General features: G+C 32.9%; 1 protein-coding gene and 1 pseudogene across 1 annotated transcript; both read left to right on the top strand.

The window, feature by feature from the left end:
* The first annotated feature begins 5,124 nt into the window (after positions 1–5,124).
* On the top strand, positions 5,125–11,835 carry LOC129302045 (phenylacetaldehyde reductase-like; annotated as a pseudogene).
* Positions 11,836–12,418: 583 nt separating this feature from the next.
* Positions 12,419–20,839, top strand: LOC129303569 (phenylacetaldehyde reductase-like). Its single transcript, XM_054942966.1, has 6 exons — positions 12,419–12,686; positions 14,744–14,913; positions 16,609–16,800; positions 17,331–17,493; positions 19,782–19,968; positions 20,388–20,839. Exons 1-6 carry the CDS (start codon positions 12,551–12,553, stop codon positions 20,530–20,532), a joined length of 993 nt encoding a protein of 330 aa, XP_054798941.1. The 5' UTR covers positions 12,419–12,550; the 3' UTR covers positions 20,533–20,839.
* Positions 20,840–21,520: the final 681 nt, after the last annotated feature.

The following is a 21,520-nucleotide window of genomic DNA, read 5'->3' as shown; positions in this document are numbered from 1 at the left end:
ATGTCATCTTTTATCACTTTCTCTTACTTCTTTATAATTTTCAATTGTTTTATCCTATATATTTTTCACTAGTTATTTACTCAATTCCTAATAGTAAATGTAATAGATACCCTTTGCTTGAAGTTCTTTTGGGGTGACATTGATCAAACAAGGAAAATTCATTTGATAAAAAAAACTTCTTCTCACTTGTTAATCAAGGCAGTTTGGGTTTTTGACCATATGCTTTGATGCTTCAATAAACAAGTAATCCCTTTTGGCTAAATAGCTTTAGAGAATTGTGTCAACTAATGATCACTCAATCCTTAGCTCAACCTTGTTAATCTCAAACCTCAATCTATCATCAAGAAGCCTTATAACTAATCTTCTTAGTAAGTTGGTTCTAGAAGTAATATTTCTCTGCATCATTCTTTATGATATAAGCTGAACTCTCCTACTCTTTTGACAAACCAGAACACCATTGACACTACTACTCTAAGTGTAAGTGATCTAATTCTTATTGCTTCAATTTATGGTCACAATGTTTCTAATTTAATTCTCAAAACACCATTGTGCTTCACTCAATCAAATGATAAGATTGCTTGGTTTGTTTGTAGCACAAGTTTTGGAGAATATTCTATTAAAAAATGCTATGAATTCCTATCTTATAGTCATAATAATGTTTCTCTCTCAACATTTCCATACTAGAAAGAGTTTTAGAAGCTACATTTGCCTCTTAAGCACATATTATTTTTGTGGAAAATTTTGAACAACACTCTCCCAACCACTAATATTTTAAGAGAGTATCACCTTGACAGCAAGAAGCTATGCCCTTTTGGTTGTAACAATGAACAAATACTTGATCACCTATTTTATAGCTATGGGCTGACTAAAGCTATATGGTATGGTGGTTTAAATATCCAAACTACATACTTTCAAGATTCTTCTATTATCAGCTAGTTGCTCCAGTTACTTATTGTCCTTTTTAAGGACAAAAATTTGATGTGATAAAACACATCTTTGTTTTCCTTAATATAATTTGGTTCCAAAATAACAACATTTTCCATGGTGTTTGATCAGATGCAACATAGTTCTTAAAGGCATTTCAAAACCAATGTTACAGTATCTCTAATATCTGACAACGGAATTTGTCAATCATTTCTAGATCCAAATCTCTTATGTTTTCTTCTAGTAATTATTTAGTGGATTAGTTTATCTAGATGTACAAATACAAGTAGGGAAAGCAATTATTCTACCAAGTGGTTGTTTGCTGAAACTTAAACTCCATGAATGGTTTGTTGATTAGAAAGATCTCTCAAGACATAAATGCCTTTTCTCTTCCATGTTTGAGGTCTGCTCTTTAGTGGGTTGCTAATTATTGTTGTGATTATGAATTGCCTTGGGATCAAGTACACATCAATTGTGTTGGAAAGGATTTTATATCATCAGGATCTTTGAAGAAGTAGTCTGCCATTACTATTATTGATGACATTTAAGTCTTGCTATTACAATTTGCTAGTAACTTGTTCATTGTGGTATCTAATGAGATGTTTTTTTTTTTAATGTTTGTAGTTGTCTTCCTTAGTTTTTTAGTTCTAATTTAAAGTTATGACTTTTTATTGTAAATATTTCTTGTAATATATATATATATATATATATATTTGACCTTTTATTAAAAAAAAAAGTTTGGCCTTTTTAATGCTTTCTTTGTGTGTTTGTCACTTTGTTATGGAGTTTGTCTTCAGTGCTCAAGGATGAAAACCATGTTGCTTGTCACTCCAATTAGATGTGGATTACCTAGATTTAATTTTTTTTATAATAATAGAATTTTATAATTTTTATTTTGATAAATATAATATCAAAAATAAAGATAATATCATAACTGACACTTTTTTTTTAAAAAAGTATTGTTTTAAAAAAGTTAAACATTTTAAATTTGGGCTTTCCAAAAAAGTAAATGTAGATAGTTAATATAAAAACATTATGAATATTTTTATATTAAATTTGGATTATCTAAATTAAATTTAGACTATCTTAGTTGGAGATGATTAGGTTTATAATTTTTTTTGTAGTTTTTTACAATTTTTATTTTAATAAATATCAAATATAATATAAATTAAAAGCTTTAAATCTATACCATCCAAATTAAATTTGGATGGCCAAGATCTCATTAAAAGATAAGCACCAATCATAGGTGACGTGTACTAAAAATGAATTCCCTTTTTTTTTGGATGAAAAGGACAGTGACTAGGCAGCGATACTAATGTCTTGTACTAGAATTACATTTAAACTAGGAGGAGAGGAAAGAAGAGGATGAAAACCAGGAATATAAGATAATTCCATCTTCACAAGAAAATCAGTAGCTTTATTAGTATCTTTTGAAATACATTGACTATGCACCATCCACTCTCGAGATAGAAGAGCACAAATTTCAACAATGATGTCAACATATGGGTAGACGAAGGGTGTATCATTTTGGATTGCATAAATGGCTTCCTCTGAGTCAGACTCTAAGATGATCTTCCTATATCCAAGGTTCTAAGCCAATTTGAGCACCACATACAAGCCTAGAGTTCAGCATGAAGTGAATCGCCATCAGTCATCTTTTACATGAACCCTTCTCTAAACACTCTCTTTGAGTCATAAATCAATCCACCATATCTAGAAGTATTTGGATTAGTAGAGAATGCACCATCCATCTTAAGTTTAATCTAGTCATCCTTCGGATAGTTCTAAGTACCATCAAAGATAGGTCTATCCTATTTTCTCCAGTACCCTTAAGCTTATTGTAATGCTCCATAAATATGGTTCAGACTTAATGATCTTTGGGTCCAAGTCATTCATAATAGAAATATATAAATGTGGTTTAGACGTGTTGCCAAAGATTGATGGAAAATGACCTAGGTCAAGTATTTGGTCTGGAATTAAATCAATATGGGATTTTGTTAAGTCTGGTGTCAATCTCAATATAGATGGAACCGGTGCTACTTGGAAAGGGAATAGCAGTGGCCAATTTTCAGTCAAGTCTGCTTATGAATCCTTGTCTCCTTCACCTATGACTTGCAACAACACCTAGGAGAGGATTTGGAAGCTATATGTTCTTGAATAGTGTAAGTATTTTTTATGGGTTACCTATCATAACAAATTACTCACTAATGCAATTTGCAAAAAATGTGGAATGCATGCGGATGATCATTGTGAGATTTGTAAAGAAGCTAAGGAAGACATCATACACACCTTGTGGGACTGCCTAGATACTAACAGATTTTGGCTAGAGATTCTTGATACTAGAGATAGAAGGGCTTTCTTTGGCACGAATACATGAAGTGGATCAAGTTGAATGTGAGATCTCAACTGAAGAAGCATGGGGTTCCTTGGAACTCTTATTTCTCCATAGCTTGTTGGCTTATTTGAAGAGATGGAATGAGAAAATTTTTTAGGACAAGTTTCTCACAAATGCTTATATTGATGCATAGGCTTTAGCAATTATTAATACGTCCAAAGATGAATTCCTTTGCTATAGCAGTTGTGAAGCCCATTTTACAATAGGCCAATGTGATATTCAAATCCTCTAAAGTTGGGACTGGTGAATTTGTGTGAAGTTTTTCTCTTTAAGAAAGAGTGAGAAGATTTTGTATTTTATAAAATAATAAAATGAGAGAAAATAATAAAAAAAAGAAAAATTATCCTAAATTCACTAATCCTAATTTTAGAGGATTTAAATCTTGTCAAACGTGTTTTGGGACCAATTTCGGTGCTAAGCTTTTAAGGATTATTATGTTATTTTTATTAAAATAAAAATTATAAAAATTTTAATAAATTTATTTTTTATCAATCTAGACAATACAAATTTAACTTAAATAATCCAATTTAATATTAAAATTTTTATAAATTGATTATCTAGATATATTTTAAAAAGTGTAAATTTAAAATTTTTAACATGCAAATTTTTTAAAAATTATTTTTTTAAAGTGCTAGCTTATATATCATCTTTATTTTTAATATTATAATCTACAAAATAAAAATTCAAAAAAAAATTAATATTATGCCTAGATTGTACAAAGTACATTTAGTAATCAATTTATAAAAATTATAAAAACTTTTAATATTTAATTCAACGATTTATATTTAATTTTTATTGTTTATATTTGTAATAATGTAGATATTTTAAAACTTTTATTTATTAAAAAATTTATAATTTTTATTTTAAGAAAAATAAAAAATTTAAATTTGAAAAATCCAGATCTAAATACTCTGATCAGTGACACAGGGGTGGTTAGCACGAAACCGGTTCGCGTGTTTCTCCGCTGCTTTGTGCGTTGTCGTTGTTTTCATTCGTTTGCGTTTTTAGGCTTTTTGTTTTTTGTTTTTTGTTTTTTCACGTGTTTCTTGTTTCCTTCGTGTGTTGTGTTTGTTTTCGTTCTGGCCATGGAATTTAAGTGGCCTGTTTGTTTTGTTGCTTTTTATATTTTAAAAGTATTTTTACACTTTTAAAAAATAAAAAATTGTTTTGCTATGCTATCTTTTTTAAAAAATTCATTCAAAAAGTGCATTTCAAATTGACTTTAAATATGCCTTTCTCAACATAAAAAATTATAGCTTTTATATATTCAAACATAAATTTTATTATAATAATTATTTTTTATTAAATAAATTTTTAACAAATTAAATTTTAAAAAAACATTAAATTCAAGAAAAATATTTAAGTAAATCAAGTACATCACATTATTTGTGATCCATTCAATTAAAATATTCTAAGTAATTTAAATAAATATAGTGTGATAATTTTTAAATTAATTTTATTTTTATAATAGAATACATATTTGTTTTTTTATTTTTTTTCTATTATCATTAATATTAATATTAATTTATATTTAATATTATTTAAATATTATATTTTTATTAAATATATTTAGATTATAAATAAATACATATATTACATAAATATTTCTCCTAGATTCAACAGGTCTTTGTGATTGTAGTTATTTTTACTTTTTTTTAAAAATAAAATTTTGACTTTAAGCCAAACGAAATGCCAAATGCGCTCTCTCTGCCCCACACGTAAACAAGTTGCAGGGCTTAATCTGTTCCTTATTAACGAAGACAGGGACAGGAGGGTGACGTTAACGTCCCGGCAACAACATCTCACAGCCATGAAATACGAAGAACAATGGTCCACTTCAAATCTCGGAAACAAGAACCCAGTGGTGGACTTGCCGCCAAAAGTCAAGCAGCGGACCAGGAGAAGAACGAGAGAGGATGAACAGTAACGCGGGAAACGGAAAGGTGGTGTGCGTCACTGGTGCTTCTGGCTTTATTGCCTCATGGATCGTCAAGCTTCTTCTTCTTCGTGGTTACACTGTCAAGGGGACTGTTCGTGACCCCAGTGAGTACTCTCTCTCTCTTTTTAATATCCATTCATCTATCTGCATGAATGGGTTTTTCCCCCCCTTAACTAAGAGGTATGAGGATTGAAAATTTGACGTGAAGGAGATGCAAACCTGATTGCTTATTTCATTTGATAGTTCGATGACGATTTATTGAGGTTTTAATTGATAGAAATGTTCGAAAGTGGAAACCTATTTCCAAACTTTTGATTTCGGGTCATTAGCGGGCCATCGGACATGAAATTTCTTGGGTCTGTTGTGTTTGGCTTTCGGAAATGTAAGGAATGGTCCAACGGGGCTTGCATGGGGAAATAAAAATTTAAATGTGTGCTGGATGGAGATGAATACCGAGAGAAATGGAGGGAAATGTGTTATGAGTCCCACAACACAGCAGCCTCATAAGAAAAAATGGGGTTTATAATCTTTTGAGATGCGCTCTCTTTAGACTAGTGCTCGTGAGAAAATGCTTATAATAGACAATACAACACCAAATGGCTAGATATATAATTCCTTTTCATAGATCTTTCTTATCTCTCAATGTCCTAGGTATATTTTACACCAACATAATATGATATTGTGGATAGATGCCTTTCATTGTGGTAATTTCTTAATTTCCAAAATGTTCCATTTCATTTTGCTTTCTGAGTTTCTCTAGTATGTAAGATGGATCGATTGTGTTTAATTGTTTCTTATCTGCTGTAGAGCACCATTCTGAATTAGTGATGGCTCTTTGGTTTCTGACTCCTTGCAGATGACTCGGGAAAAGTGGAGCACTTGCTTAGACTTGATGGAGCAAAGGAGAGACTACAGCTGGTTAAAGCAAATCTCATGGAAGAAGGTTCCTTTGATGAAGCTGTTGAGGGGTGTGAGGGTGTCTTCCATACTGCATCCCCCTGTTTTGGTGATGCCAAAGACCCACAGGTTTGTCCTCCCTCTGTTTCATTCTTCGAGGCCTTTTTTTTTTTAAATTGTGAATACCAATGAAGTCAATTAAATACATTTAAAATCTCAATTTCTCCAAAAGATAAATATTAACTCTCAAAATTATCTTTCATTTAGTAAGGGAGAGAGAGAGGAGGACAGATATTTAAGTCATGAAATAATGAGGATCATAGTTTTGGAATAAGCTTCATTAATAAATCATTATTTTTCTCAACATTTTACATTATGTAACATCAAATTACCCAAAAAAACATCTTATAAAATGGGACGAAGGCAATACAATATAGTCTACCTCATCAATGCTCCTTTTCATTTTCCACTTTTGAAGTTGTGAAAATAGAGTAAATATTTTAGAAGGTCCAACCCATTTAGCCTTTTGCTTTGGATTAATCTAATTCCAAGAATTAAAATTGTTTTATCTGTTTATTGACCTGGTCTAATCTAATATCATGTGCATAACTTTCTTTCCTATTTTCACTTCATTAATTGTTCTCACTCAGATATTTTCTCTTATACCACTAGTGAGTGTTTAACTATTTATTAACCACTTATTAGGTCATTCAATAAAAGACTCCTCATCCTTCTTTGGGATACACAGTATTTAATTATTCTTGTCATCCATTATAAAATAGAGGGGCTTGTTGAGTGCTGGAGATACACTCTCATAGGTGAAATATCTTGAGGACAGTGACATGCCTTAAGCCAATTATTAATTAATTATTCCCATTCCAACAAACTATTGGGCAAATTTTGATAGCTTTATGCCAAACATACTGTGAATAATAGAGTATCATGCCTTAGGTGCCTCGATGCCTGCAACCCATGATGTGACAGGGCATAAAAATAAAGAGTGGTGTGACTGCTCTTAACCTCTGTAGTTAGAGTGAAGAAATAACTATAGCTAAGGCATTTAGTTGTAAGGGGGTGAGATGCTTCGAACCTATTAAATTCCCATTAATTTAAATAAGTCATGAGGCTGACAATCATTTGAATTACCATTTTGTTGCCTCATCAAAATGTTTTGCTTATTTACTAAATTCTAACTCTTGCTTTTTTTCATTTTAGAGTGAACTAATTGACCCAGCAGTGAAGGGAACTCTTAATGTTCTTAAATCATGTGCAAAATCACCATCTTTGAAACGAGTTGTTATAACTTCTTCCACATCTGCAGTTTCATATAATGGAAAGCCTAGAACTCCTGAAGTTGTAGTTGATGAGACTTGGTTTTCAAATCCAGATTTTTGCAGGGAACATAAGGTTTGTACTATATTTCATTATAGTTACACTGTATTGAAGTTTGAATTATTTGCAAGTTGCATGTGGTGCCCAGAGTTGGGATAGCTAATTTTCAATCTAAATGCCATTTGCAAATCTTGCACATTGTCTAATCAGAACAGCATGATTTTATGTTTTTATAACCAGGCAAGTGTATTCTGTGAGCAGTGATTGCTTACAAGCATTTGAACTGTGGGACACATTTGAACTAAGATGAAAAACGTTGCTCTTCTTGCTGAAATATATTAATTATTGAAGACAGCTGCTTGACTGTTGTCATGGACATAATACGGAGCAAAAACATTAAAATGTGGTTTTAATTTAAAGCACAATGTTTATAACCAATTGGGCTTTTGTTTCAAAATTATCTCCCTTGTTTTTCATTTGGAGTGAACTTAATTTACCACCTCTGAAAAGAAGCCTTGTCACTGTGTTAGAAAAGAAGAGAGTAAACAAGGTACACTCAATCAAGGTTGATATGCTGGGCATTTTCAGGAGTTTGCATCCTATTTGACTTGTATATGCTCCAAACATTTAATGTACTTATGGGAAATTGGTAATGAGGTTATGGGATTCCTCATGTTTCCCTTACATAATTTCAGTTTATTAGTATTTCTTCTTTTATCAGGTAGTTATCTATCTTTCTCGTTGGCACTTATCGGTTATCGGGGATTTCTATATATTATGAATATGCATTAGGTCTTATCCTTCCTTATCCTCAGGGATACTATTATCTTTCTTGGTTCTAGGCCTATAATATGAGAGACATATAACCTCAACTCAACTGGTCAAAAAAAAAAAAAAAGAACTCAACTTATTACACACATAGGTCAATGTTTTTCTGACCTCATTCTGCATCAAAATATTTTATTACTAAACCCAATTGCTTGTAGTCTGTTGATACGGAAATTGCCTATTAAACTTGCCTAAATGCTTTAGCAGTCTTCCTAATCAGTTTATTTGATAACAGCTTGGTACATTCAACCTCGCATACTATAGAATACTGCTGCTGAACAATAGTACTAATGGATCCATTATGTGCCAATACAGAATTTGTAACAAATAGTATTCTATAATGCTCTTCAAGTTTCCTAGCTCCTATGCTTGTTTGTGCTTTCAGCTCTGGTATGTGCTTTCAAAGACTTTGGCAGAAGATGCTGCCTGGAAATTTGCAAAAGAGAACAGCGTAGACATGGTTGCTCTAAACCCAGCAATGGTGATTGGACCCCTCTTGCAAGCATCACTTAACGACAGTTCTTCTAGAATATTGAATCTAATAAATGGTAATTTCTGTAGACTCATCAAGTTGATGCTTTGCACACTACAAAATTCCTGTTGCGTGATTTATCTGCACCTAGATTGCTTGATCTTTTCAACTAAATTGCTTTTTCTGGCTTTAGTTATAGAAAAGGAAAGTGGTATCTAAATATCTAATTGTTGTTGGTAGAGTACTTTCCCTTCTCTATATATGGCCACAGACCTCTTCAATGCCGTTATCCTTTTTTGTTTTGAAATTAGAAAAGCTAAGATTAAAAAAGGAAAGATCATGATTTAATTTTTCTGTAAAAGAAAAAAAAAATCTATAGCACAGAACCGATGTCTAACTTCAGAAGAATTATTGCTTTGAATGTTTATTTTCATTGTGGACAGAGAAGGCTTACGTATAAAACGAGGCAACAAGACTCCCTAAATCCCAGTTCAACATTACTTGTATCAATTTTTACTCCTTTAGGTGATAAGGCTCCCCACACAAAATTGCCATACCTTGAAGTAGATATCCTGTCAATACATCGATAAGGTAACTCCTCCCTCCAATCCTAATTATAGGGCAGCATTAACGAACATACTTAGCAGTTTTTAAAGAATGGCAATTAATATCCTTAAACTTGTAAAAAATATTTGAGTTTCCAATTTAACCCTTGACTTGAATTAATGACTACAATAAAGTGTATCTAAGAATTAGAAGTTTGCCAACGACTTGATCTGACTAAGGAGGGGTAATATTGGAAAAAATAATTGACTACTACATCTTTTCTCTATATTTAGGATTAAATGGGGCTATAAAACTTTGTTTTATAATTAGGATTGGAGAGAGTAATGATAAGATTCTAGAAAACCAAGACACAAAATTATAAACATCAAATTCTAATAACTTACCGTTGGAAAAGGGCATCCAATCATTTTATATGTTTTACTGATAAAAACTCTCCCTTGAAGCCAAGGAAGAAGATTATTTGTTCCCGTAGAGGTAAAGAAGACCACTTCTTTGAATTCTTACCTAGGAAACATAGATATTGACGTGCATGACACAAAAATCACAACAAAACATATGATGCTCTGTTTAATTTGAAGCATTTCATTGTCTTGGGTACATGTTAGACGTATTAGACACAATTCGGCTGACTTTTAAAATGCTACTTCTTTGTAGATTCCCATATAGTGCATGGGAGATGAAATTCTGGTTGAGAACTATAGTTTCATCTTTTAAAAAAGCATGGTTATAATCTTTAACTTTTCTCCTGCAAATTGTCTTTAAATCTCATATTATCATTAATTTTTCTTAGAATAATATAATTGAATATATATTTACTTTATTACAATTTTGAGTTTTTGGTTGATTTGAATGCGTGTTAAATTATCGCTTGTTTTGGCTCTTAGAAAATAATTGTTTATTGCTCCTTATAGTGATTCTTACCAAGCCTGTTTGGTGTAGGTGCAAAAACATTTCCGAATTCTACTTTCGGGTGGATCAACGTGAAAGATGTTGCAAATGCTCATATTCAGGCACTAGAGATTTCTTCTGCTAGTGGAAGGTAGGTATTGTTTGGTTGAGACAGTGGTACATTTCTCAGACATTGTGAAGATTTTGCACGAATTTTATCCAACATTACAAGTCCCAGAGAAGTAAGTTAGTTATTTCTACATTTCAAGAATGATTATAGCATGAATTCAAATTTTCATGTGTCAGACTCCTCACGCACTCATGCAAATAGCAAATCAATTTAATTCTTGGTGGGATATTGGGAAGGATTTGTGATGCGACATAAGAAATATTTGTTTAATATGTTAGCATTATTATTTTTAAGCTTTATTTTGTTTCCCATTAGGCTTTTTTTGATTGTTTCCTGTTTTATGTTTCCTGCTACTTGAAGTTAGGATTAGTTTAATTATTTAGGTTTAGTTTATTATTAATTTAAGAATTTTACTTATGGAATAACCTATTTTTCTTAGCCGGCTCTTGTGCATGGTCAGTCATAGCCTTTCATTAAAAAAATAAATTCCTGCCACCGGACGCATGGTTCAACAGGTAAAGGAGTTTGGACCCTTTTAATTAAAGGTTTCAAATTCAAGCTCTAGGAATGCAGTAGCGTTGGTGGTAGAGCCTCCATCCAAAAGAGTTTCATATCATCTTGATTTGAATTAATTTGGGCCTTTTAAAGCTCGACGTGGAACGGGTCCATGATATTGGGTGTTCTTAAAAAAAAACAAAAAAAACTCCAGTAGAAAATTGATATGCTGATATCTTCTGTTGCTCAGTATCAAGTGATTCCTTTAAAAATAGATCTTCTAATATGTCATCTTTTTTTTTTTTCTTTTGGCGGGGTTTGTGAAAAACTGATGAAAGCCTAAGAAACTTTTCTTGAATGTTGATGTTCACGATTCCTTTTGCTTTTACTTCTTGTCATAGCAATTGTCACTTCTTGGATCAATCATATTTGATCACCCAAACTTCTTACTGTTAACTATCTCAGCATTCTTCATTTACTCCAAGCTTTTGTAACGGAGTTTAAATAATGAGTCACATTATTCATTAGCCGCAATCTTCATCATGGCTAATGAATAGTGTGGTTTTTTTTTTTAGATATTTTGCATTATATCATATGTAAATATGGATTATTGCTAACTTCATTTCTTGTTCTCATTAAACTTGTTAGGTGTGTGGATGACAAACCCTTCATGCCGACATATCAGTTTTCCAAAAAGAAGGCAAGGAGTTTGGGGATTGAGTTTATTCCATTTGAAGCGAGTCTACAAGAGACAGTGGAAAGCTTGAAGGAGAAGAAATTTGTCCAGTTTTAGTTTTGAACTTGTGATCCTTCTCTTAAAAATAAATGTTGAAAACCTAAACAATGCTTTAAGAAATTGTATCTTTGGTGTTAACCAAGCCTATCTCCTTTGTGACACAATCTGCCGTGTTTGGGAAGAAATAATTGGGAGACAAGGCTTTTGTTAATTTCTCTTTTGGTTCAATCGATATGTTGGTGCATAATAAATAATTACATTGTTAACCTCTGTTAAATTTTTGATCATTTTCTTTTCGTGACCAATTAAGAGCCAATCGTATCATGCTTGGAAGCTTAAGAGCCATTTAACCCAAATTTAAGAAGGGTCCAAAAAGATTGTGTGTGTGTGTGTGTGTGTGTGTGATTAACAATAATTGAACATATTTGGTCAAAAGTTTGAACTAAAATGCACGATTTGGATTTAATATTATTTTTTATATTTTAAATAATTTTTTATTTTAACATATACAGAATCTTAAATAAAAAACAATATTTCAACTATTAATCTGTCAACAAATATTTTTAATTAAGAAATTAATAGTTATAAATATTTATATTTGAACCATACAAATTTAATTCGTATAGTCCTATTTTTTGCCAACATTTGTACAGTACACATATGAAAAATGTCATTAGCACGTGCACGCTATCCAAGCTTGACAATTACATTTGCATGCATGCAATGCAATGCAAGGTTGTATAAATGTTGCATGGTCTTCGAAGAATATGCACATAAATTCAGAGCTCTTCGGGGCACATAATAATTTGATTTCTGTCTAGATGAAGAAAAGGTGGTCAAGCCAGGAATAATCGTAAGAATTGGTGGATATCAAAGCCGTCAAAATAGGGCAAAACGGTTTGATTTACCAATTCAAGCAGAGGGTATGAAGGAGAAAGCGAGAGAGAATGAGCGGCGGCGGCGGCAATAGCAACGAAGGAACCCTCGTCTGCGTTACTGGTGCCAATGGCTACATCGCTTCCTGGCTCGTCAAGCTCCTCCTGCATCGAGGTTACAGGGTCAGGGCCACTGTTCGCGACCCAAGTAAGTGCATGCGCCTTTATATCGTCTGATTTTTCTCCGATAATTCGCGAAAATTTGTGTGAACTGGTTCCTTGTGTTTCGTATATTTCTGGTCACGACTCTTCTGTAATTTAAGTGTTTTCTTTACGCCCTTTTTCCGAATTTTGATTTTCTTGTCATTAGCGGACGGGCCAATGTAACGTTCTGTAATGGTAATTTGACAATTGGAAGTAAGGGAAGGTCCAATGCAACCGGGTTTGCATGGAGATATGAAAGCGTCAAAGATGTGCTGGATGGAGATGGAAATGCGAAAAATGGACGGTAAAAGGCAAAGTTTTGTTAGTTTTCTCTGAATTGGGAATATAAGAGTGAGGAGCCCCAGAGTATTATGGAAAACGTTCATGGGAGGACTAACATGAGAAGAATGAGGCGTTACTTCTAATAACCTGCCTCTAAAATAAAGTTATTTTTGACTGACCTCTATCTTACCTCTTTTCCAGAAACAGAAAGGATCTTCAATGGTTTAAGGTGGTTTTCTCTGAGCTTAAAATTACAAGAGTTACCACTTATGATTAGGAATAATTTCGATGGGGTAACAGAAAGTTTGGAGTTGTTTGACTATGAACTATGAATGTTGAGAGTTAAGAAGTTCCATGTATTGTACGGGAAAGGTGGACTGGCATTTAATGCAAATGAATGTGCCAAGTGGGGCTGAGCCATGCATGTAAAGGTTAAAAGGCATGCATAATATGTAAGGGAATGCATGCTTCCATTGGGGATTGCAGGTGGGCTGTTTGCCCCAAAATTGAGTTATAGATTCCTGGGGTGGAAAAAGCAGAGAAATAAAGATGTTTTGAATTTGGAAAGTAGATGATGATGATGAATGGGATGAGCAAGTCATGAGTTACAGATTCCTGAGCAAGTCATGCTTTTTAGTTGGTCAGAAAGCTGACAATGCGGTTTGCAAGTGACAATGTGACTTTAGCCGAAGAATTTCGACATGAAAGTTTTTATTTTATTCCAAAATCGAAGCTGCAATATATAGAGAAAGCACAGCACAGAAAATTAGCCTAATCAATCCTCAACATATAAGGAATTAAAGGCCACAGAATATCAGCCAACATAAAAGGAAACAAAGGCCCCCCGTGAGTGGTATTTGAGTACTGTGAGCGATCTTTGGTCCATGTCAATCCACTCAGAGCACCTATGCTATCAAAGTAGCAATGCACTTCTCCATATGCTCTGTTGCAGGGACAAATCCAGGAATGAAAGCATTTTTTTTGGGGGGGGGGGCTGGTTTTCACATTTTTTTACAAGCAAAATATTTTTTTTAAAAATTTTCCAAGGACCAATCAAATTGGGGGGGGGGGTGATCCCCCCCCCTTTGCCCCCACTAGATACGTCCCTGCTCTGTTGGTCTTGAATGAGGGCATAATCTCTAGGGCTAAACCCCCTCTTAACCTGTCTAAGAACACTGACTTAGAAAGTGAAGTATTTTTTTTTTTTTTCAGTAACTTAGGAGCAAAAGGACATAATTGCTTGGATCTCTCATTTTGTCTGAAGACACCTTAGACTGATTTAGATCCTGCAACCCAGTATTGAGCAACTAGATATATAACACATCGGCTAGATATGTCAATCCTTTTCACTCATGCCTCTTATATCTCCAAGTCCTCTATTTTGGCTCCTACTAAGCATTTCACTGCCATCAACTCAAATTAAAAAAAAAAAAATAGAATTCCTGTGAAGGGAGTCTATGGCTCTGATATTTCTTTTGCCATGGACATTGTGTTTGACAATTGTAAAATTCTGGACGTATCCTTGTGGCTTTCAAGAACTTTTTTTTTTTTAATTATGAAAGTGAATTCATGTGTTCATAAGTGAAAATATGAGTGCAGTAGGTATAAATGAATAAAATGCAGTGCAGATGTCAGGGAAGATTTGGTCAATGAATTGGTAAAAGATTTCTTTTGTTGTTCTCTAATTTTCTATACTTTTTGAATGAATCAGTACCATTTTACATGCTATCCGATAGCAGTTTGAGTTATCAATCTGTTATGGTTTGTATTTCCATGCAGGTGATCCAAGAAAGGTAGACCATTTGCAAAAACTTGATGGTGCAAAGGAGAGACTTAACCTGGTTAAAGCAAATCTTCTAGAAGAAGGTTCCTATGACCAGATTGTTGCGGGTTGTAAGGGGGTCTTCCATACTGCATCCCCCTTTTATCATAATGTCGCAGACCCACAGGTTCATCCCTTTCTAAAGCTATTGATAGACAATCAAATGCAGTCTTCCTATAGCAAATCAATTTTTAATGCTTTAATTAGTTTTTAGAACCATTAAATTATCCCTTTATGATTTAAGGGAGAGAGTCTTTTATGCATTTCCAAATGAAAAATTAAAATGGTATTCTTTCTTCGATATCCAAATGGCCTTATAGCATGAGAACAAGAAATTAAAGTTTAATTTTTCATTTAACGTGATAAACTGATTTTTATTTTCCAAATGTATATAGATTGTCATATTGACCCACCTCAGAAATTTTCCCTTTTTTGTCCTCAGCATGTTATAGCAATAGTCAGTAGCTTGTAGATATATATGATTTGTTCACTATATATGTACTCTCAGATTTAATTGTGATGTCTCGCTACCTTTTTAAGTTTCCCATTGGCTATTATTGGGCAAAGTTTTGAACAAATATGCAATTATTCTATAAAGCAGTATTATAAGAACTAGACCAGATCAATGTGTAGTTTACTTGGTCATTGTAGGTCATGAACCTAGTAGAACCATGATTTTCAGAAACAGGAAAGTCACCACCATGCAACTTTGTCACTTTTATTCTATTAGTGGATATTGATGACATACACACATGCACGCATATGTGCACTTATGTGTGTGAGAGAGAAGCTAATCAATGTTACCCTCACATGGGAGTGGGCTGGGAGAAGTGAAAACTTTGCTAATTGATAATTTATATGTATTTTTGTAAGCATTTTTTAAGTTAAGTGGAGCCTTATCCCTGGTTAACTCTCCAGACGCAACTCACCTAAAATTTTTGTTTGCCAAAAAAAAAAACAATTATTTTACATAAAGATGATTGTTCGAAACAAGTATTCTAAATATTCCTCTGAATGTATTTATTTGGAATATATATTGGGAAAAAATGTCAATATATAGTTTGACAAAAAATGTCTAATGAGGCTGATGTTAAAATGTTGGTTATTTTAATAAATTTTGAAGTAATTTAATGTTTTGTATCGTCTAAAATTTTCAATGTGCTTTTATATTACTTATAAAGGATTGTTTAACCATAGCTTATGATACTATTTAAAGACCATATTTTGAATATATAAATTTGAAACAATTTGTACCACCTCGATCATGCTATTAGATAGTTAACTGTTTTTCCAGTTCATTGATTGGTTGTGTTTTGAGAAAATCATTATGAAGAATAGAGTGCCAGATTACCTTGCCTTAGGTTTCTGTTATCCATTATGTATATGGTTAAAAAACCAGAAAATTGAAGAGAAGCATAACTACATTAGTTCTCGTTCTCTATAGTTGGAGCTAAGATAGTGTAGCTTTGGGCTTTGCCGTTTTGGCTCATTTTTTATTTAACATTTTTGTTTTTGATCTGTTAACTTTTATTGCCAATATTTGTTATGGTCTATGGACATGCTCAATCATATTACTTAGTATTGTTTCAATTCTTTTGTTGAAGAGTTGTTAGTCTCATGAATGCATAAAACTCACAAGTTTGACAACCACTTATGTTGTCTAAGAAAAAAAGTTTTGGTAAGAGTAATTTTTATAGTAGAAGAGGGGCTGTGCATTTAAATCGTCTCCCAGGTTACCCTGATTAGTTTTGTCATCAAACTATTAATCCAAAAGAAAAATTGCCTTATTACTAGCTTCTAATTATTTGTTCACTCATTTCAGACTGAACTAATTGACCCAGCGGTCAAGGGAACTCTCAATGTTCTTAAATCATGTGCAAAATCTCCATCTGTGAAACGAATTGTTTTAACATCGTCTATGGCTGCAGTTACATACACTGGAAAGCCAAGAAACCCTGAAGATATTGTTGATGAGACATGGTTTTCGAATCCTGATTTCTGTAGGGAATCTAAGGTATGCACAGTCTTTTTATGTGGGTTGAATATATGATCGTATCAAATGCTTCATGACATTGTGATGGCAAGTTTTAAACATAAAATTCTTTTTGCATGCCTTTCCATTGTATGGTTAAGTGGACTCCATGGGCAGTGGTCTCTTCACTTATGCTGAATTGTCACATTTAAACTAAAAATGAAAAGCACTGTTTTTCCAGATTTTTTTTTTTGTAAAAGTGAATTTCATTAAATAAAAACAAAGAGTACAAAAGGTAGAGAAGATAGAGAAATTTTGAGATCTTACAATCGAATTGTGATGTATAGATTGTCCATTAAACATGTTAAACTGCTTCAGCTGCTTTCCTTACTAAGTTCATGTTGTAACAGCATAGTACTTTCAACATTTCATGCACTTGACAATTGCTGCTAAGCAATAATGTCAATGCATTTATTCCAAATTTCAGTGTCTGAAATTATGATGATTGCCATTGTCACCATATTCTCTAATGGCTTTCAATTTTTCTGCTTTTTGCTCTTTTGGGCTTTCAGCTCTGGTATGTACTTTCCAAGACTTTAGCTGAAGATGCTGCCTGGAAATTTGTAGAAAAAAACAACATGGACATGGTTTCTATCAACCCAGGAATGGTAATAGGGCCACTCTTGCAACCTACGCTTAATGCAAGTGCTGCTGCAATTTTAAACCTAATAAATGGTAAATTTAATTTTCTACATGATTCATCCTTACAGAAATCCAGTTGAGTGCCTGTCTGCATGTCGATTACTTGACTATTTCAACTGAATTTCTTTTTTCTGGATATATTGAATTAAAAATGGAATAAGAAAATGAGAACTATATTAATTTAACCAGAGAGACAACCTTGAAGACGGGGAAAGTCTTGCCAGCTAACCAAAGAAACCACCTGCTGCTGCAAAAAATTTATCTCTTTCCTCTTTCTGAGACCATATGCAAAAAACTGCTTGAAAGTGAAAGAATACAGACAATGTTGTTCAAGATCTCCTAGTAAAAGATGGGGGCCTTCTATTGTTATTGTAAATATCATTCATCTCGTTGAGCATTATGGCAAAAAAAAAAAAAAAAAATTGACCTTGAAGAAATTTTTATTGAAGGATTTTCAAAAAGAGAACTCTCCCTATTAGTAGAATGAGTAAAAATTGAAAATAAGACTCATAAGAAAAGACATTGACATGAATTTGTCCCTAGTTTAGAGTAAATATAAGTGAAGTGAAATTTCCAGAAATGATGAAACCGTGAATAGAAAAGGCTTCTAAGAGAGAAATATTCCGAAACTCTGCATTACCCATGGGTAATAGCGTGTGCTGCATTTCCTTGTGCATTGTTACAATCAAGTACAGTCCACCTTGAAGTGATTTTAACTTTGAAATATCTTGAGCATCTACAATTTCAGATGACAATAATTTTTTCCCTTCCCGTAATAAGGAAGTTTTCATCATGCTTATTCCATGTTTCAAATTCTGAGGTTGCGTGTGGCATTAGAACAGGATGTCTTAGTGGTCGATTTTGTTAGAGGTGGCCAGTAGTGGGGTTTCTCAATGCTTATTTGGTTGTTCCTTTAGGGATCAATCTGGCATATCTAGTTCTTTTTGGGTTCCAACAGTATAGAAGATTTTTACGCATAAAAAAAAAAATGGTATACATGATTTCAAAAATATTAGAGATCTGCAAAGGGGCTTATATTTTGTCTTAGTAGGAGGATTACCTTAATCCAGGCTCCCTCTTCCAGTATCCTCTGTTTCATCTTTTTATGTTCAAGATTCTAGTTAGGGTAGCTTACCGAAGATTGAGCAGGATCTTTTGTAGTCTTGATTATGAGAGTAGAAGAGTTGACCTAGTAATTAGTGACTAGTGGTTAAGTGGTTTTAGCAGCTTCATTTGTAGCCTACTTTATTGTGGCATACGGTGATTAGGAGCAACCAGGGAGTTCAACAAAATGGTTGGGATGCTAACCCTGGGATTGGTGCCTTCTAACTCAAGCCCTTTGAAGTCTATCTCTTAGGTATATCTTTCTTAACTTAATGCTTTCTGTTTAAGAGATGGAAACCAGTTTCATTATGCAAGGATCACTGGATTTTAAGAAATTCCACGCCTTCTTTGTTTTATCTTCCTTGCATATAATGCTAGAAGTTCAGCACTTTAACAAGTCAGCCATTCTTGGTATTTTCATTTTTCTAGAAATCTTAATGGCCAACTGGACTGGTTGATGAATTTGCTTTAATGCAGGAAACAATCGCCCTCTTCTGTGCTTCTTCTTTGCCCGGTAGAAAATTTAGAATTTAGAATCCTCAAGTTCTTTTTCTTCTTTCTTCAAATATTTAATTCCAAGGTCCAATACTAATATTTTTTTTTAATTAGCCCAATACTCATTGTTTTATTTGGCCAAAGTTTTTTTTTTTTTTTCTTGGAAAGACCATCAAGGGAAAAGGCTACAATGGTACTTTGTAGGATTCATGCTAATGATCTGCTTCAAACTCATACGCTGATAGGGCTTTATTACTGGATGTTTTTGTTGTATTACCAAAGTTCAAAGACAAACATCTATTTCTTCGTTGTTAAGTGGCTTGGAGATTTGTTATAAACTGTTTAGTTTCTTCAAGAACAACTGGGTTTGCCATCTAATCTATGGGCTTTTCTAGATATCAAGTTTAGGGCTTTGAGGAGGCAAAGGAAATCATGGACTGAAACTATCATAGAAGATGGGAAATAAACCACTTATTTGGATTTCCAATTTGACCTCAGAAGAACACAACTTGCCGGCAACTAAAGTTGTCATGTTTCACAGAAACCTAGTTACTGTCTACAGAGTTTCTTTTTGGATCATTTATTCCTTCAATAAGCATATGATTATCATATGGATATATATTTAAGTTGTTATATTGCCAAATACAAGGGAATCAGCAATGTGGAAGATTTGAACGTTGCTACATAAATGGACTGATCACTTGCTTGTTTGATTGATGTAGGTGCACAAACATTTCCAAATTTTACTTTAGAATGGATCAACGTAAAAGATGTTGCAAATGCCCACATTCAAGCATTTGAGGTTCCTTTAGCTAATGGAAGATATTGTTTGGTTGAGACAGTCGCACACTACGCAGATGTCGTAAAGATTTTGCATGAACTGTACCCAAAGTTCAAACTTCCAGCGAGGTAAGTTTGTTTGTTCTATTGTCTCAATAGTGTATATAATACATAAATACCAATTTTCATTCTTGTATATAGGCTGATCTTTTTGTTCATTCAAGCTTGAGGTGCATTTGTCATGCGTTTTATAATATTCAATTGAGTTCTGCATTATTCTAAATTGTTTCAATGTTTACCTAAACTATAAGCATGTCACACTAGGTAATGAAAACATGTTTTCATACATCCTACATGGGATAGAAATACATAAGATTATGCTGTGTTTGACAAATTCAACCATATTTTTCTGTACAACAAGTTCTATGATATTGGATGGTACCACGAATTGCAGTTGTAACTTTTTTAAGATTTGTAGCTCCTTGTTTATTGAATTCGTTTGACTCATGCTGGTTTCGTTTTCTTTTTCTTTTCAAAAATCCTGTCAGGTGTGTAGATGCTAAACCTTTGATGCCAAAGCATAAGATTTCGAAAGAGAAGGCAAAGAGTTTGGGAATTGAATTTATTCCTTTGGATGTGAGTCTCAAGGAGACTGTGGAAAGTTTGAAGAAGAAGAGATTTGTTAAGTTCTAATCCAATTCTTTAATGATTAAATGTTGATGACCTCAACAAGCTTCAAGTTGGAGGTCCCATGTAGAATAAATTATGAAACAAGGAAGCAGGAAATAAGTCTCAAGTCTATGATGCTGTGAGGCAGAAAATAAGCCTTGAATTGTTACAAAAGGATTATCAAACAATAAAGATTTTAGAAGTGTTATACGCACACGGACCCGCGCATGTATTTCTGTATGACATGATAGAGGAGAGCAGTGTGTCTAATGCATTTTAATCATCTTATTGAAACAAACAAGAAAGATCTCAAGAATTAGAGGAAATTGAATTATTTGGATTGATAATCATGGGTGCTCACCTCTTGAGTTGGTGTTTTATGACTCAACCTTTGGTTTTGTAGATGTCAAACAAATGGGTCATGGGTATTCAAATGAATCATTTGAGGGTGTTTGTGTTTGTGAGCTTCCATTGTAAATTTTTTAACTTTGCAACCCCTACTCTCATTATTTTGCATCTCTAAACTAAATAAAAAATATTTAGACTCAAGTTTATTAGATATGTAATATTTTAATAATCAAAATAAGATATGAAAATTATATTTTTATAAAAGATCATATTAATATGGTCAATATAATTTTTTAAAAAGTAAAATGATGATCATTCTACAAGGTTGCACAAAAGATTAGATAAAATCAGACTTTAGCTTAATCTAAAATCTAATCTCTTTTATGAAAATAATTGAGTTAGGCAACTCGTAGGCTGATTTAGTTCAGTTGTATTCCAAAAATTAATAAGATACTAGTCTCAGTAGTTTAGTACTCTTAACTTTTTTTTTTCTCTATAAAAGGCAACAATTCATTTCATGTTGATAAATTTAATTAAGATAATAAAAATAATTATAATAATAAAAAATCCGTAACAACCTCCAACAAAAAAAACAATAAAAAATATTTTAGTGATAATTCAAATGATTCAAATTCATAATTTCAACAATAACAACAACAACAAC

The sequence above is a fragment of the Prosopis cineraria genome, unplaced genomic scaffold (assembly GCF_029017545.1).
Source record: "Prosopis cineraria cultivar Desert tree isolate PC_DT_omini unplaced genomic scaffold, ASM2901754v1 PC2, whole genome shotgun sequence".
NCBI classification, from domain to species: domain Eukaryota; kingdom Viridiplantae; phylum Streptophyta; class Magnoliopsida; order Fabales; family Fabaceae; genus Prosopis; species Prosopis cineraria.
The sequence above is the reverse complement of the archived record's forward strand: the minus strand, read 5'-3'. Positions and strand labels throughout refer to the sequence as shown.

What these genes read in the sequence shown, in the direction of transcription:
- LOC129303569 (XM_054942966.1), top strand. Translation starts at nt 12,551, where the DNA reads ATGAGCGGCGGCGGCGGCAATAGCAACGAAGGAACCCTCGTCTGCGTT. An exon ending in GGCCACTGTTCGCGACCCAA is followed by an intron (nt 12,687 to 14,743) that starts GTAAGTGCATGC and finishes ATTTCCATGCAG; the next exon opens with GTGATCCAAGAAAGGTAGAC. An exon ending in AAGTTCAAACTTCCAGCGAG is followed by an intron (nt 19,969 to 20,387) that starts GTAAGTTTGTTT and finishes AAATCCTGTCAG; the next exon opens with GTGTGTAGATGCTAAACCTT.